General features: G+C 40.9%; 1 protein-coding gene across 1 annotated transcript in view; it reads right to left on the reverse strand.

Annotated features, from left to right (window-relative positions):
* LOC103357337 (desmoglein-2-like) overlaps positions 1–17085 on the reverse strand; it is a 34644-nt gene that overhangs the window by 15972 nt on the left and 1587 nt on the right. Inside the window, exons 2-8 of the mRNA XM_008281859.1 lie at positions 11539–11667; positions 9568–9726; positions 9270–9411; positions 7038–7198; positions 3490–3624; positions 2972–3157; positions 94–193 (exon numbers count right to left, since the gene is read on the reverse strand). Of these exons, the coding sequence (XP_008280081.1) occupies positions 94–193; positions 2972–3157; positions 3490–3624; positions 7038–7198; positions 9270–9411; positions 9568–9726; positions 11539–11667 (1012 nt within the window). The remainder of the gene's footprint in view (positions 1–93; positions 194–2971; positions 3158–3489; positions 3625–7037; positions 7199–9269; positions 9412–9567; positions 9727–11538; positions 11668–17085) is intronic.

Raw genomic sequence — 17085 nt, forward strand, 5'->3', positions numbered from 1 at the left:
CCCCTCCCCCCTCTGCATCCCCATCTCCACCTCCTTCCCCACCTCCATCTCCATCCAAGACCCCGCCTCCGTCCTCTGTGTCTCCTGTTCCACCTCCAGTTCCAGGATTTACCCCAGGTCCATCAAACAGTGGAGCCTTGTTCTTTACAGCTAGCCCTAGTTCAAGGTCTTTCACATCCTCATAATCCACAGGCTGTGAAATGTCACACACAAAGAAAGAGAACATAAGTTACCGTAACAATGTCAGACACGTTGAAACAGACTTGCCATGCATAAAATCCGTACTAAAAAACACTTATATCTGTCATTTAAAGTAACATTTTGTTGATTAGTCATTTACCAACAGACTGAAAAAACTGATCAGCAAAGCTGGCTCTGTGATTGGCTGCAAACGGGACACCTTTGAAGCTGTGGTGGAAAGGAGGACACTGAACAAACCGTTGTCCACTCGGAGTGATCCTGACCACCCACTTCACACCCTACAGGACAGGCAGTGGAACAGCTCCTCTAACAGACTGGTTCAGTTTCGCATTTTTGCAGATGTTTTTTTGCTGTTGTTGCACTCATTGCATTACTTGGACATGTTGCACAACTGTTTACAGGACTATTGATTAGTAGATAGGACCAAAAAAAAGGGTCAGTGGTTACATTTAGTTCTGGTATCAAACAAAACAGACAACAACAACTTCAAGTGCCACGAGGCAGAGATTTTCCTTGTGGGACATGATCAGGCTCATGCAGAAGGTATAACATGCTGTCTTGTGGGGCCCTCCATTAGCATGACTAGACATAAGTATCAACTGCATTCCAGTTGATGGCAGGCAATGGCAGGCTACTTAGAGTCCCAGCTATAAAAGCTTGTATTTATAGATGCAACGTCCATCACCTCTCTGGTGGTGGAGGAGCTGGTGGTAGTATTACCAAGCTGACATAGTTGGGTTGACGTCCATGGTTGACACACTCTGACACTTTGGGCAAAAGTTGATATTTAACTTTGTAATCCTATGAAGTGAAGGGCATTCTCTAACAGAGGGCTGCATTAGAAGAATCTAAAGGTGCAAACAACATGTGGAGCGTGGACAGTAGGAAACTCTAGATTGCCAAACCATGATATTTACCTGACAGTTGTGTACCAGACAGTTATGACGGTAATGAGTAAACTGAGCCTGAAGGCTAAGCTCTTGAGTTACTGCACAATCTACATTCCAGTCATTCCTCATCTGCAGTTTTTAGGTTTGGGTGCTGAATGAACGAGATTATAGCCAAAACAAGGTTTCTTAATTTGGTGGCTGGGGTCACCCACAGGAATCTGACACCAAGAAGGAACCACTGCTTTTCTGCAGTGAAGAATAAACTTGGGTAGTTTGGACATCGCCTAAGATATTTGGGTTAATTCATTATTTATGGAGTATGATCACTTAATTTACCAAATCAAGAGTCATGGAAAAAATGATTAGACCACCCTTATTTTCTTCAATTTCTTGTTCATTTTAATGCCTGGTACCACTAAAGACATATTACCTGAAGAATACAATGAACACGACAAAAAATGCAGCTGATTACATAATACTTTATGTCCTATTTGACATGCTTAAGCTTAATTGTATTCCCAGGGTATATAAGAGGCCATTTCATGTCATAAGCAGCACTGCACATGCAAAGGCCTAGAGTGGTTTCCTGCTTACATTCAAGCCGTAGCACAACTCAGAAGTTGTCAGCTCTCACATGATGCCTAAAACAAAAGAATTATGTGAAGCCACAAAGGCAGCCATCTTGACACTGCTGGAAACAAGCATGAGTGAGAGACAGGTAGCGAAAAAATGGAAGATCTCCAAGACAGCCATTCATTACACCAAGAAAAAACAAGCCCAACATGGTACTACCAAATTGCTAGCTGGTCGCAGCAGGAAATGTCTTTCTACCCCACAAGATGACCAGACACTCATCCGTTCCTGTTTCAGGAATCATTGTCAGACCTCCAGGGAGCTTAAAAATGAGTGGGCACTGTGGAGAAATGTGACTTCTTCAGCAAGGACAGTTTTAAACCAACTTCTTGAAGCTGGTCTGAAGTCACACAGGACACAGAAGAAGCCCTTCATCAACGAAAGGCAGAGGAAAGTCTGGTTACTCTTTGCTGGGGATCACAAGGATTGGACTGTTGATGATTGGGCTAAGGTTCTCTTCAGTGATGAATCCAGTTGTCAGTTGATGCCCACTCCAGCCAACTTACTGGTGAGGAGGAAGCCTGGAGAAACCTACAAACCAAACTGTCTTGCCCCTACAGTAAAACATGGGGGTGGATCAGTGACGATCTGGGGTTGTTTCAGTATGGGTGGAACAGGGCAAATGTCATTGTATGACGGGTGAATGAACCAGGTCATGTACAGGGCTACTCTTGAAAACAGTCTTCTTCCATCAGCTGGAAAACTCTTTCCTGCCTCCACTGACTGGATTTTCCAACAAGACAATGCCCCTTGCCACACGGCAAGGTCAATTAAAGCCTGGATGGAGAACCAGAACATTCCAACCATGCCTTGGCCTACTCAATCACCAGATCTAAATCCAGTTGGAAACCTGTGGAAAATCATCAAATGCAAAAAGGAGAACCACAAGCTCAAAAACATAGCAAATTTGTTTGAATTTGTGCAACAGGAATGGGCTGCTGTGTCAGCAGAACAATGTCAGAAGCTGGTGGAGAGCATGCCAAGACGCATGGCTGCAGTCATCAAAAACAATGGTTATGCAATCAAGTAGTAACTCCTGTGTGTGTGTTATGAGCTATTTTTGTTGTTATCATTATACTTGTCCAAACAAATGTACGCTTAGTTGTACCAGGCATTAAAATGAAAAAGAAATTGAAGAAAACAAGGGTGGTCTAATGATTTTTTTTGATGACTGTATATTGTAATTTCCGAAAAAAAGATTGCGATAACAGCTCAAAAAAAAAAGTCCTTAATTAAAACTGCATTACCTTGTCAAGCATTAGGATGCCCTCATTGGTCTCGGGGTCTGTTTTAATGCTGAAGTACCCAGCCTCATTGCCTTTGACAATATCAAACACAGCTTCCCAGTTGTCTGTGTGGTCCTGGTCCAGATCCTCTGCTTTGATTCTCATCACCTCCACACCTTCTGTGTTCTCCTCAATGCTTGCCTCATACTGCAAGTAAAACACAAAATAGGGTTTAAGTAACAGAGCTAACTTCATTAATATATATTTTAATGACATTAAAAAAAAAAAAAAAAAATTTCTTTTTTGACAATGTGTAACATGAGCAAATTAGCATTTTNTAAAACACAAAATAGGGTTTAAGTAACAGAGCTAGCTTAATTAATATATTTTTAAAAGACAATAAAAAAAAAAAAAAAAGATTTCTTTGACAATGTGTAACATGAGCAAATTAGCATTTTCATATATTTCAAAATATTGGAACCTCTGAACCCCAGTGGAAACATTTTCTGTGTGACAAAATGTGTGAAAAAGGACACTACCTTATCTTTTTCCAGAGTGGGAACATTATCATTTACATCGAGTACATTAATGGTAACAGTGCCGGTTCCACTTTTCCCCCCGGGCTGGCCATTTGAGTCTTGACCTCTCACCAGCAGAATGTACTGATCTTCTTTCTGAAGAAAGAAGACAAGATGGCATATATTATTATTATATCATAGTATTATTTTTTGATGAGTCTCAGCTGACAGGTGTAAAGTCTAAACGCTAAAGAACAGACTGTAATTGAACTTAATATTTTGTTGCACAGTTTCACCCAGAAAGGAAGTACCACTACAGTTAACTATTTATTTTAGTTTACTATAATTTCGAGAAATTATGTCAATGTCTAGTTCTGCCCAAAGCCATTCAGAACTGAGTAGGAACAGATCTTACGGTATGTTTTGGTCAACTTGCTAGTTCCCATTTGCAGAGAAGGCAGTATCTTTAACTCTGTTTGCCTTGGGATATGCTTTTTTTTTTTTTTTAAATTTCTACTCGAAAAAAATACCAAATTCCAAAATCTAATAATCTATAACTGTGACCCAAAAATAATCATCACCAAGGCAGAATGAGATTTGAAAAAAAAAAATAAAATTAGTGAATTGGATTTGTTCTAAAATGTCACACCTGCAGCTATGATAAAGTTGATGCAACAGAAATGAAGCACAGCAATGCTACATTTATTTTAACCATACCATGCTAAGTGTGCCATGTTCAGCAAACTTTCACAAAATGAAAGTGGCTCCCTGATACAGGGACCTGGTTCAGGGATGCACCAGGGGAGGAAGTTAAGAACTGTTTAGTTGTACTGTATACGAGCCATGAACATCTTAGGTGATCTGCCTGAAATAATTTAATTTCATTATATTTTAGTCAGCAAAGTATTTATGGGCACTCAGTGCAATAATTGGTGCTGTATTTGAAGCAGCCTCTGCAAATGAAAAAAGTTTGTGGTGGCAAACATTCAACTTAAATCCAAGTCCACCTTGAATGCATTTCCAAGTTCTGTGGGGAATTCAATTAAAAAAAAACCCAGTGCAAAGTTGTCTACCATGTGAGTTAGTACACGTAGCTTTTGTAAAAAAAAAAAAAAATAATGCTGCAACTTTTTGTAAATGCTGTCATGTCTGCACCATTCTTCAAAAGATGCAGTGTTACTGTCAAAAAAAAAAAATAATGCTGCAACTTTTTGTAAATGCTGTCATGTCTGCACCATTCTTCAAAAGATGCAGTGTTACTGTCACTGTTCGCTGTCGCAAAATATAATGATGTCTCCTCTACTATTCACCTTCTTGCAGGACAGGAAATAGATTGCAACAGAGTGGTAGGCTGGATGCTGGTGGCCAAGAATGGAAGCTCCTTGACCATACATTTGCAAAATGCTACTTACTAAAGAAGACCCTCAAAACCTGCAAAGGCAGCAGCATGAGATAAGAACTCTGAAGTGACCAATGCTTGTAGTGTGTCATTATAAAAGTTATACTGTTTCGTGCCTGTATAATGGTGACCCACTGTGAATCTGACTGTGAGTTTTCATTTCAAGATGACAAGCAACTCAGAGGTTCAGAGGTCTGGACACAAAAGAGCTGCCAGAGATATTATTTTATTTTCACTTTTGTAATGCCAGTTTTTTTTCTGGTAGAATAACATATGACTATAGCACACTTGTAGGGATAGGAAGGTTTGTTACAAAGTTTTCTAGCTTTTTTTTTTTTTTTATGAAGATCATAAGTGGCCAGGTGAGATACTGCATGACACTGAGGACAATAACAACAGCGACGCAACACAGAGACAGAGAACAAAAAAGCACTGAGGACAACATGGTGTTTGGAACAGGCTCAGAACTTAGGCCCATCGCCTACCCTTGCCCAGTATCATTCTTGCTAATGTACAGTCCCTGGAAAACAAGATGGATGATCTCAGCAGTCAGAACAGATATCTAAAGTGCAACAAAATGCCTAGGATTCAAAGCTCTTTCCCTGATGAGGTTAACTATTTTAGTTACGTCAACAACATGGTTAATTTTCAACACTGACTTACACAAAACTTCTTGATGTATAATACAAGGCCAAAGTACCAATTTTTGTAAAGGGTCAAATGGTTAGGGTTAGGTGATTGTCACCTTGCTCAGAGCACATTTCTGCCACAACCCCGACGTACGCCGCGTCCGACACGCGCGGAAGTGCGAGGGCCCGTCCAACGCTGCTTGCAGCTTTAATTTTCTATTGCTTTTTGAAGATTTATCCTTTTTATAATGTCTTATTGTGATTATACTGCCATAAGAAACAGTCACCTTACATTTCACTGCACATACTGTATGAGCATGTGACAAATAAAAACTCTTGAATCTTGAATCTCTTAAGAAATCAATAATGTTGCATGATATTTCAACACAACTGCCAAAACCTTTACTGCCCAGCATGATTTAGATGAACTAAACTGAATTTAACTAGGTTGATGTTATTATCTGCCACTGTGTGGTTACAGAGGTGAGGGGACATGGCTACTGCTGGAGGAAAAGGGCCACACCCGTAGAGGGTGCTGGAGTTGCAGAGAACATGTTGCTCTGGTGGATCAGCTATGATATCACTCCAGTGGGTGGTCTTAAACCCGGAAACTGTAGGGCAGGTAACAGGCACTGAGGAAACTTGGATTTTGGGAAGTGAATTAGAGTCCATGGTGTTTAGAGGAGAGACTGGTGGACACGTAGATGAGACATGATGAGGGGAGGTTGGGTGCAAGGCCTTACGAATTTGAAACAGGGTTTAGATTAGATCCGACAGGATGGAGGGGGCTGGAGCGTCCAGAGTTTTCTGATGTGAATTTAAGATTATGAACTGAAGTAGCTGAAACAAGACAGAAGTTCTTGATGTTTTATGCTGCTCAGAGGTTGGATTTGACTGCTAGAAGCTCTTATTGAATTCTAAAATTGTTTTAGGAGGATGAAAGGGATGTTCCCTTGTAACGGTGCTCCAGCTGACACTCGAGATTTAGGACATGTCATCGTCAACTTCTGAAAGGCTGGCCTGATTTGGTGACAATGCTACAATCCTACAATGAAGATGAATTGGCCTGCCTAGACATAATCACAGTCAGAAGGTAAGAACAAATCTCTAAAAACTGAGTTTGATAAGCTGCCTGAGAGATCTCTGAAGAGGAGATGAACAGTGACAAAAGATTTGTTGCGGTAGCAGTGTTGTGGTGAGCACGGAGTGGGCAGAATTAATGACACCACCTCAGTTATAAAGCATGCTAAGTGGGTGGGTGGACTTAAGAAGTGAGCAACTGGACAGAAAAGGGCTTTGTGACTCCCTGACTCTGTGCCTGTTCAGGACACTTTGTCAGATTTAACCATTTATTTCAGAATGATATGCATTTGTGTTTGGCGGTGACTCTGCTCGAGTGAACTAATGCCAAGCTCCAAGTTTTCTTCACTTTTTAACACCCGTATATACTATAGTGTTATCTATAAAGTCACAAAGTTAAGCACACAGTGTCATCTACTGTAATATACAAAAAAAGACACCACTGTTGGTAAAGTTTATACCTCTCTGTCCAGCCCAAGCTTGTTGACATAGATGTTCCCATTACGGTCCATGTAGAACATGTCATCAGGTGGCCTCTGCTCTATGATGCTATAAGCAATCATAGAATTGTTATTCCCTGGTTCATCAGCATCAGTTGCATTGACTTTCATAACTAAAGTTCCTGTAAAACAAACAAACAAACAAACAAACAAACAAACATTAAATGAAACAGTCATAAAATGCACATTGAACTTGTTAAACTATGTATTACATCACTGACAAAAGTCTCTTATCCACATTGTTATTTCAGCCACTTGTATCCGCGATCTTGTTCTTTCAGTCATTACCCAAATCTCATGACCATAGGTGAGAGTAGAAACGTAGATTGACCGATAAATCGAGAGCTTTGCCCCCTTGCTCAACTCTCTCTTCATTACGACGGTCCGGTACAGCGACCGCAACACTGCAGATGCTGCACCGATCCGTCTGTCAATCTCACGTTCCATCCGCCCCTCACTCGTGAACAAGACCCTGAGATAATTGAACTCCTCCACTTGAGGCAAGGACTCTCCACTGACCCGGAGAGGGCAAGCCACCTTTTTCCGGTCGAGAACCGAGATTTGGAGGTGCTGATCCTCATCCTGCTCGCCCCACACTCCCCACCCCAGTGCACGCTGAAGGTCCTGATTTGATGAAGCCAACAGAACAACATCATCTGCAAACAGCAGAGATGAAATTCTGTGGTTCCCAAACCGAACCCCTTCCTCCCCCTGGCTACGCCGAGAAATTCTGTCAATAAAAATAATGAACAGAACCGGTGACAAAGGGCAGCCCTGGCAGAGGCCAACGCGCACTGGGAACAGGTCTGACTTACTACCGGCAATGCGAACCATGCTCCTGCTGCGGTCGTAAAGGGAACAGACAGCCCTTAACAGAGGGCCCCGCACCCCACACTACCGAAGCACCCCCTACAGGATGCCACGAGGAACACGGTCGAACGCCTTCTCCAGATCCACAAAGCACATGTGGACTGGTTGGGTGAACTCCCATGAGCCCTCGAGCACCCGATGGAGGGTATAGAGCTGGTCCAGTGTGCTGTGACCGGGACGAAAATGAAAAATTGATTGATTAGAAATAAAGTTATATGCCTTTTTAAGTTACTGCATGCTTAGGCAACAAGACTTATGTCAATGACTGTACATATATTTAAACATGATATTGTATTAAGGTGCATTTAGGTCGGATACTGTCCCATAATACAGGATATAACTTTAATTTTTGGCTAAATCAAAGTAAAATTAATGTTATTGATTGAATATTCTCTATAATAAATACCAATAGAGCAATCCATTTTCTAATCTGCTTTCTATCACCTGCAGTAGCAGCAGTGTACAGAGACTTGGCAGCAAATCGGGACTAAACATTAAAACATATTTATCTGCATCACTGGCTGAGTACATGTCTGGTTCCCATGACAACAAGATGTATACAGTGTGTGATACAGTGTAATAGCGTGGGGATGTATGACTGCCAATGGAACTGGTTCTCTTATATTTATTGATGATGTGACTGCTGACAAAAGTAGCAGGGTGAATTCTGAAGTGTTTCGAGCAATATTATCTGCTAATTTTCAGCCAAATGCTTCAGAACTCATTGGATGGTGCTTCACAGTGCAGATGGACAATGAGCCGAAGCATACTGCGGAAGTAACCAGAGAGTTTTTTAAGGCAAAGAAGTGGAAGTGTTCTGCAATGGCCAAGTCAATCACTTGACCTGAATGAGCTGAACATGCATTTTACATGCTGAAGACAAAAGTGAAGGGAAAATGCCCCAAGAACAAACAGGAACTAAACACAGCTGCAGTAGAGGCCTTTACCTGATTTGGATGTAAATACCCTCAAATTAAAGCCGAAAGTCTGCACTTAAAGCACATTGTGATTGTTTCATTTCAAATCCATTGTGGTGGTGTACAGACTCAAAATGCTGAAAATTGTGTCAATGTCCTAATACAGTCATGACTTGACATACCGACCCTTAACAATCCGAAAACCTTGGTATCCTAAACTGGCATCAGCAGCCAAGTACTGCCTGTGCATTCTGGCCACTTCCACCCCGTCGGAGCGCTCCCCTGGGGTGGAAGTGCACACACACACACACACACACACACACATTTCAGTTTCCTTGAAATGAAATGTGTTGTGAAGTTGGGCTATATAAATAAAACTGAATGTAGTTGAAATAAAAATACTAACCTCTAGGACTGAGCTCATTCACCTCCCCAGGCTTTATGTCTCCAAACACTGGAGCATTGTCATTCTCGTCTACAATCTTGAAACGTATGTCAATGTTTTCCTCCGCCTGACTGCCATTGTTGAATCTAGCAACGCCTGTCAGCTGAAACAGAAAACTCAAATGTCTTTTATCATATATGTTAGTAGGTACATAAGCGCTATTGACAAAGTATTGTCATTTACTCTCAAATATCTCAGTTACAGCATATTAAAAAATATTATGAGGTCATACTTTATACATTTTTTCTGTATCACTCACATTGTACATACTGATGGACTCCCTGTCAAGCACTTTGGTCACACGAATCAGTCCAGTATCAGGGTTAACTACAAACACATGGAAGGGATGTCGGCTCGCACCAATGCCTTTCAGGGAGTAGACAAGGTTCCCTTTGCCATCATCCCAATCTGAGTGAATCTGAAATACAGAGGAGAGAAAATGCTGAACATAGCACAGCACAAGAAGGCACAAGAAGAAAACAAAAAAAACCCCATCTGCACCACAGGCAGATATCAGTTTAAGATAAGACAGAACTTTTGCAGTGCAAATAAAGTTAAAAGTGAGAATAAAGTTTATTGTGCAAAGTCGTCAGAAGATAAGTTTCCCATTGTCGCACAGAGGGGAGTTACTGTCCAGCATTGTTGTAGTGGGCCTCAAATTGAAAATTCTGGTTTGCAGAACATGCAGAGGGTGGAAGTGTTGTCCATTTTGCTGGACTAAAAACAGCTGGTTAAACATTTTGGAAGACCAGTTAAGTTAAACATGGAGAAAAAACAACAAAGCATCACCACCTCAGCACTCTCCGTCAGATATGACTTGTCTGACTGCTTGTGAAAATACTCAGTGGCTCCCTCTGCTGGCAAAGCAAATTATTGCACATTACATAAACAGAAGAGTGTCTAAGACACAACAGTTGCCAAGTCTAACAGGATTCATCAGTTTGTCATAAATGAATTACTGGGACATCTGATAATGAGTCATTTAGGATTTCACCAAAAAAATAAAAAATAAAAATATCTTTTATTTTCATTTATCTTTTTGTGCATCATATGGGAAAACAAACAGACAAAGCAGACAATTTATCACATAGGTGGTGTTAAAGTTAAAGTTAAATTTCAATTGTATGTACTTTTTAACATGTGTATGTGATGTTTTTTATAGACATATCATGAATAAAATAAGCAGTCAACACCGTGGTGAGATATTGTCAACTTGTAGTATATCAATGATTGTCTCAAAACGTCCGAGGTAAGAAATCTAAGAAACCAATCCTGTCAACTTGCTGGGTTGATTTTTGGCTTTATCATGTATGTTTGAATGACTCCAATATGACAAGTTGTCATAGTGTAGTGTAGACTAATTTTGCACTGTTTCAGGAGAGTCGTAGGTGAGGTGGTGCGCTTGAGCTGCAGCAATTGGGAAAGGATCAGTATGCGGAGGCAGGGACTATGTAGATCTGCCCATTCTAGAGGAAGCAACTGCTTGAAATTATAACTAAGCCATTTTAAAGCAGGGAAACAGTTTTATCGTTAAAAAAAAAAAGTTCTATACATCTAACTTTGATAACCAAAGAAGATGCTTTAAGGGTTTAAACAATAATCAATGAGGGGCTTTAAAATCCTCCACCCCACATACAAAGCCTTGCAATTCTCAGAATTTCCAAAAGCAGATTAGAAGGCAGAGTCTTCAGCTATCAGGCTCCTCTCCTGTGGAAACAGTTCCTGGTTTGGGTTCAAACAGCAGACACCCTCTGTGCTTTTAGGATAAAAATGAAAACTTTCTTTTTTGATAAAGGTTATTGTTGGGACTGCTCATGTGACCCTGAATCGTCCCTTAGTTATGCTGGTATAGGCCTAGAGTGCTGGGGGACTTCCCATGATACACTGATTACCTCTCTCCTACTCTCTTCTCTATCTCTTTTCATACATTACATGCCAGTATTGGATGTCTCTTATTGCTAAAATGAAAGCAGATGAACTTGCTTGAGTTTCTTGAGGACTATCTTCAAGTGCTGTTCAAGCTGGAAGTTTTAAGTTTTTTTTATCTATATATTATTCTTTTTTATCTATATATATTTTTTTCTAAGGTCTTGACCTTAGAATATAGGTCTTGATCTTCACCTATGCATGACATGATATATGCTATGATTTAGCACGATATGATGGAAACTGAATCGAAGAAATAAAAGAGACAACAAAAGAGAGCTGATGTCAAAGATCAATGACTCACCCTGGCAATAGATTCCAGTTCGGTATAGTCTTCATTTTCATGCAGTAGTTTTGGTGGGGTAATCCAGTGTCTTCTTTTTCTTATGAGTTTGTCTACCGAGTTGGCTCTCACCACAGCTACAGCCTGGAGCTACAAAACAACACAAGCCAATATTTTAGAATGTATGCCAAACTGACGGAATAATCTATGCCTCACACTTGTAAAGGGAATTTTAATGCATACATTTGTTAAAGATTTGCACCTAGATGAAATAAACGTACAAAATACAATTTATTTGGCAGACATAATTTTTTAGCTGCTGATATTTGTATCTATTTATTTTGTCAAGAGAGAGGCTACATGTATAAAATTCACATTGTAAAATTGAAACAGTAGCACAATATATTGTATTTAAAGACAAGCTGTGTTTGGTAGTGAGTTACAATATATTGTAAAACATGTTTTTTTGTCAAAGATCCCTGATGGTAAAAATAACTTTTTTGTGTTTGGTGGTTGTAATAAGGGCTGCAAAGTGGATCGGTGGTTAGCACCGTCGCCTCACAGCTAGAAGGTTGCCGGTTTGTGTCCCGGTGAGGACACCTGGGATCTTTCTGCATGGTTTGCATGTTCTCTCTTGGCAGCGTGGGTTCTCTCCAGGTTCTCCGGCTTCCTCCAACAGTCCAAAAACATGTTGAGTTTAATTGGTGATTCTAAATTGTCTGCAGGTGTGAATGTAGGTTGTCTGTCTCTAAGTGTAGCCCTGGGTGTTCCCTGCCTTGAGTTATGAACCACCTTTGTAGTATTCAAAAAAATTAAAGACACACTATGGGGATCTGTGAAACATTGAGTCATTTGCTAAAAATGGGAACAATATGGAAGATTAAAGTTTTGGCAGGTAATTGAGTCTATATTTTGTTTTTGAAGCTCACTGATCTGTATTCAGTTCAATTAAAAAAACTTTAATTGTCCACTGGAACCATTTAAGAGATGGAGAACAGCTGGATCAACAAATAAATAGTTGAAGGTGCAGGTTAAGGGTGTGCATCTCCACCTTACGAGGCGATCCGATGCAAATCTAGATACATGGGTTATGATGCAATTCACTAATGATACATTTTAATACATTGCGATGCGATGTGATTTGATGCGATGCAGCTTGAATCTATGTGTGGTGAAAAAAATAGAAGAGAAATATATCAGGTCAGAAGAATGTCATTGTGTTTATTTTTCGAATACACACAGACAAGACAGACTGTTGCTGTATTAAATATGAGAAAATATTAACATTAACCCCTTCAGTATATTGCAGTCCATAAACTTTGCAAACTGAAAACATTCAACGTGGCCTCAGTTTGTTCTGTTGCATTTTATCAAACCAAACTAATGTTGTGCTGCGTGTTGTTGTGCTGGGAGGCTGCTGTGTGTGTTTTGGTGAACAAACCCGAGTTAAACTTCACGTTCTGCTCTGGATCTCTGATACTGAATGCTCAGACAAACACACAACACAATGCAACACAACACAACGTGCTTCTAGATTGTGGGTTTTGCTTGGTCAGACAATAATTGGTTTTATGTCTCGTTATTAAACGAGCAGCGTGTGTCTATGTTAAGTTGTGACTATCAGCAGTTGATATGAAAAGATCTATAGGAATGAAAAGGGATCCTAATTGAACTGATCGGTGGCACAAAGCGTAAAACACCAAACTCATATTTTACCACTGGACTACATAGTTCTGAATTCTCTCACTGAACTTGAAAAATATGTGTTTTTTAATTTGGCCAGCATGTTTCATTTTGCTGTCTGTAGATGATATTGACATGAATTTAGAGCTCTTCTTCATGTCGTATCTTTATCTTCTCACAGACGCAGGTCTTAATACAGCAAGCATCGCCAGCTAAACTGGAACACCGGTGCTGTCGGCCATGTTGTTGTGCTGTTGTTGCTAGCAAAGACGTTCAGCAAATGTAACTCTCGTAGTACATCACAGCAGGAGTCTCGCAAGACTGGAGCAGCCATATTTAGTAGCAGAGCTCCAATCAATCAATTCATAACTTTACAACCGGACATCGACTGCTCCACAGTAGATATAGATCGATCCAGAGACCTGCTGATCGATGTATTCATATCAGTAAAGTTAAAATCGATTTCCGGTTCATATGGGTGGATCTTTACACCCTTAGTGCAGGTGCATGTCTGTGATGATGACACATTCAGTGTCTCAGTGCAAAGTGGGGAGATCACAAGCAGAATGAGCAAGGGGGAGCTGTGCGGCAGTGACAGTTGGGAGTTGAGGAGCTCTTCTGAGCCCTACTTCCAGGACAGCAGAGCCAATGTCCTGAAGGGAGCAATTCTAGCGCTGGGAACAGAGCGTGTGGAGGATCCTGCTTGCTGTCCACAATGTCTGCTGCTCATACATGGTGCAAAGTGCTCTGAGTTTGAGTCCAAAGATTTTACAGCAGACCTTTACAGTGAGAGCAACGGGTCCTCTATTACAGGCTGATGGGAGTGAAACCAGCAGGTTATACAGAATATAATGACACTCTCAATGAAGGAAAAGTAAAATGTCCTTAGAATGTTCCTGCTGACACCAAAAGTGCTGTGCTTCCTCAGTAGATACTGCTGCTGCTGACACTTTCTGAGGATCTCCTCAGTGTTGGAGAAAAATTTGAATGTTATTAAAACTTGGGCCTGGGTACTTGTATTCATCCACTATACTGTCTTCCCATGGACTGCGTTAACAGTTGTTGTAGCCAGCTCCCTCTGCTTGCTAGAGAAGGTCATTACCATCTCTTTGGCTTTTTCCATGTTTAGCTCCAGGGAAGATTTATTATACCACTCCACAAGCTCATGCAGTCCTGAGCTGTAGAAGCGTGATGGGCCTGAGAGCAGGGACAGGAGAACGGTGTCATCTGTGTACTTAACCAGATCAGATGTCAGTCTGGTGGGTGAACCTGCAGTCATCGGTATAGATGATGAATTGCAGAGGTGAGAGGACACAGGCCTTAGGTGAGTCGGTTGAGGTGAAGGAAAGGTCAGAGAAGGTGTTATTGACCAGCACTCTCTGTGACCTGTTTGTCAGGAAGTCTATGATCCACAGTATTAGCTGGTCCTCCAGGTGGAAGTGGATGTGTGGCTGGAGAGTGTTGAATGCAGAGCCCCCTGGACTCTGTAATAGCCATCAGGTTTTCCCACTTGCCCTTTCCAAACCAGCCCTATCAGTTAAGTTTTTCCCTTGCCTGAGTTCATATTCTTTGTTTTTAGCATTCAGTTTCTGCCATTAGCCTAGCCTTTTGTTTAGATAGCTTGCCCCTCCCCAGTTCATGTACTTGTTATGCATTAATTTGGACACTGTGAAAGCATGCATGTAAAACGCTTTCATCTGTCAGGGACTATAGCTGCTTGTGTTCAGAGAAGAGGCCGGCACACCCTACCATTCCTGGGAAAATAAAATCTTCAGTGTATGGGCATGTCAGGATAATAGCAGAAGTATGATAACAAGAAAATTAGATGGTCTCATCAGTCTGACTCACCAGGTGCAGAGACAGACAGTGAAAGAGAGCGAGAGAGAGAGGAAGGGGGGTGTAATTTGCCTTACTTTGCAACACACATCCTGCAATGTAACTATTGTGCATGCATGTATCACAATGTTGATCGTGTAGTCCCACTACCAGATGCAATTGCATGCTGTCTCTGAGGTGGGAAGCTGATTTTATAGAACTAATTTCAGCTCTCAAATCCCAACTTCTACCCATCTGTCCACACTTTGACAGTTAAAGTTGGCAACAATCATGCTATGTTCAGGGAATCTATAAAGCTGTCACACATGTGGCGTAATTGATGAGTGTGATTTGAGGGAAGATGTTACAGATGCATATTTTGAAAAAACAAATTGTGAATAATCAGCACAATTATAGATCTATCTGATATTAGAAAGTGAGCATGATGAGCATTTGCTCTGTGCTTTTTTTTCTATTATTTTCAAAGGACGCATGATTTGGGCTGCAAAGCTGGCTCTGCCACTGGGATGTAGGATCACTCCAGCCCAGCTGCTGAGAGACGTCATAGAAGTCTTTGTCATGGTGGCCCTTTGCTAGCTAAACCCCCACCATGCTGTCTGTTTGCCAACTCAGAACTGTCCATACTCCAAGTGACCACCTCCTAGGGTCGCGACAGTATTAAACAGCAACAAGCTCTACCTGGTCGCGCAACAAGGTACTACAGCTAAAATATGATACAATTTGTGGCATGCATGAATACAGGTTTTCTCCATTGTTTGGAGTTTGTGGAGCCATGGTACACCCTACACTCTCCACACTACATTTCAAAAAATGCCCTACTGGAGGTTTAGAACAATTTCCAGACCCCCTACAGAACATTGTGGAATACCTTGACTGCAGAGAAATTCAGTTATCAAACACATACACTGAATTGATTTCAATAACATGAATATACTTGAAGTGTGTATTATCTAGGACAACAGTATTGGATTGAGACTATAAATGATTTAGATTCAGATTTGTACAACTGTGAAACTATATTTGCTCCCAAAGCACATGTAAAAATGTGAAAGATCAGGTCAACTCACAAGACGTTAAAAACCAACCTATTTGGTGATTTCATAGCTAAATATAAAAGACTGAATGACAGCCTATCCAAAATCAATAAAATCATCAAACCCTTAATAATCCTCCTTGCAAACAAACTGAAGCGACCCCAATATGAACAATTTTTATTCTACTTCACTGCCAAAATAAATCAAATAAAACTCCAGACTGGGCTAGTGACCCTTCTTCCCCGCACTGCAACCCCTGCGCCTGTCTGAGTCACTTTGAGTTCCTTTTACTTTTTTTAGTCCTTCAGATTTTACGAATGCCCGTCTGCTGATGTGTAAAAACCTAAAAGAAGTTTTTAGCAGTTTACTGATTGTTAACAACTCTCTGTCCACTGCCTGTTTTTCCTCTCCTTGCAATAGTGTATGCAAATTTGAAGAAAAAAGCATACTGATTAAAAATATTGCATACCCATTTCTAAATTATCATTTTTGTCAAAAGTTTTACATAGGACTCCTTACTTGTAGTTACTTTCAGTAATGAATACTTGTACATTTCCATAGATCTGAGTCAGGTTTCTGTGCATGTCAATATGGGGACCAGCACCAAACTTAACCTACTGAAGTAATCAGGAGCTTTGTATATGAGACACACACCACAGGCTCTTACTGCTTATACTGGCAAGGCTGAGGGATGCTTATTAGATGCTACAACTGTCCAAAAGGCCTGTATAAATAAACTCACCATGTGAACATGATGAGGAAGGAATATAACTGAGATGCAGATATAAATAACTCAGGTGGTACAGCAACTCCGGCAATGGTTGGAAGGTTGGCGGTTCGATTCCGCCCTGTACCCTGTGTCATGGTCTTTGTGTCGTTGGGCAAGACACTTCACCCACCTTGTCTGGTGTGAATACGTATGAATGGATTGTTTGAGGTGGTGGTCGGAGGGGCCGTAGGCGCAGAATGGAAGCCACGCCTCTGTCAGTCTGCCCCAGGGCAGCTGTTGCTACCA

Source organism: Stegastes partitus, unplaced genomic scaffold (genome assembly GCF_000690725.1).
Source record: "Stegastes partitus isolate 25-593 unplaced genomic scaffold, Stegastes_partitus-1.0.2 Scaffold248, whole genome shotgun sequence".
Taxonomy (NCBI): Eukaryota; Metazoa; Chordata; class Actinopteri; family Pomacentridae; genus Stegastes; species Stegastes partitus.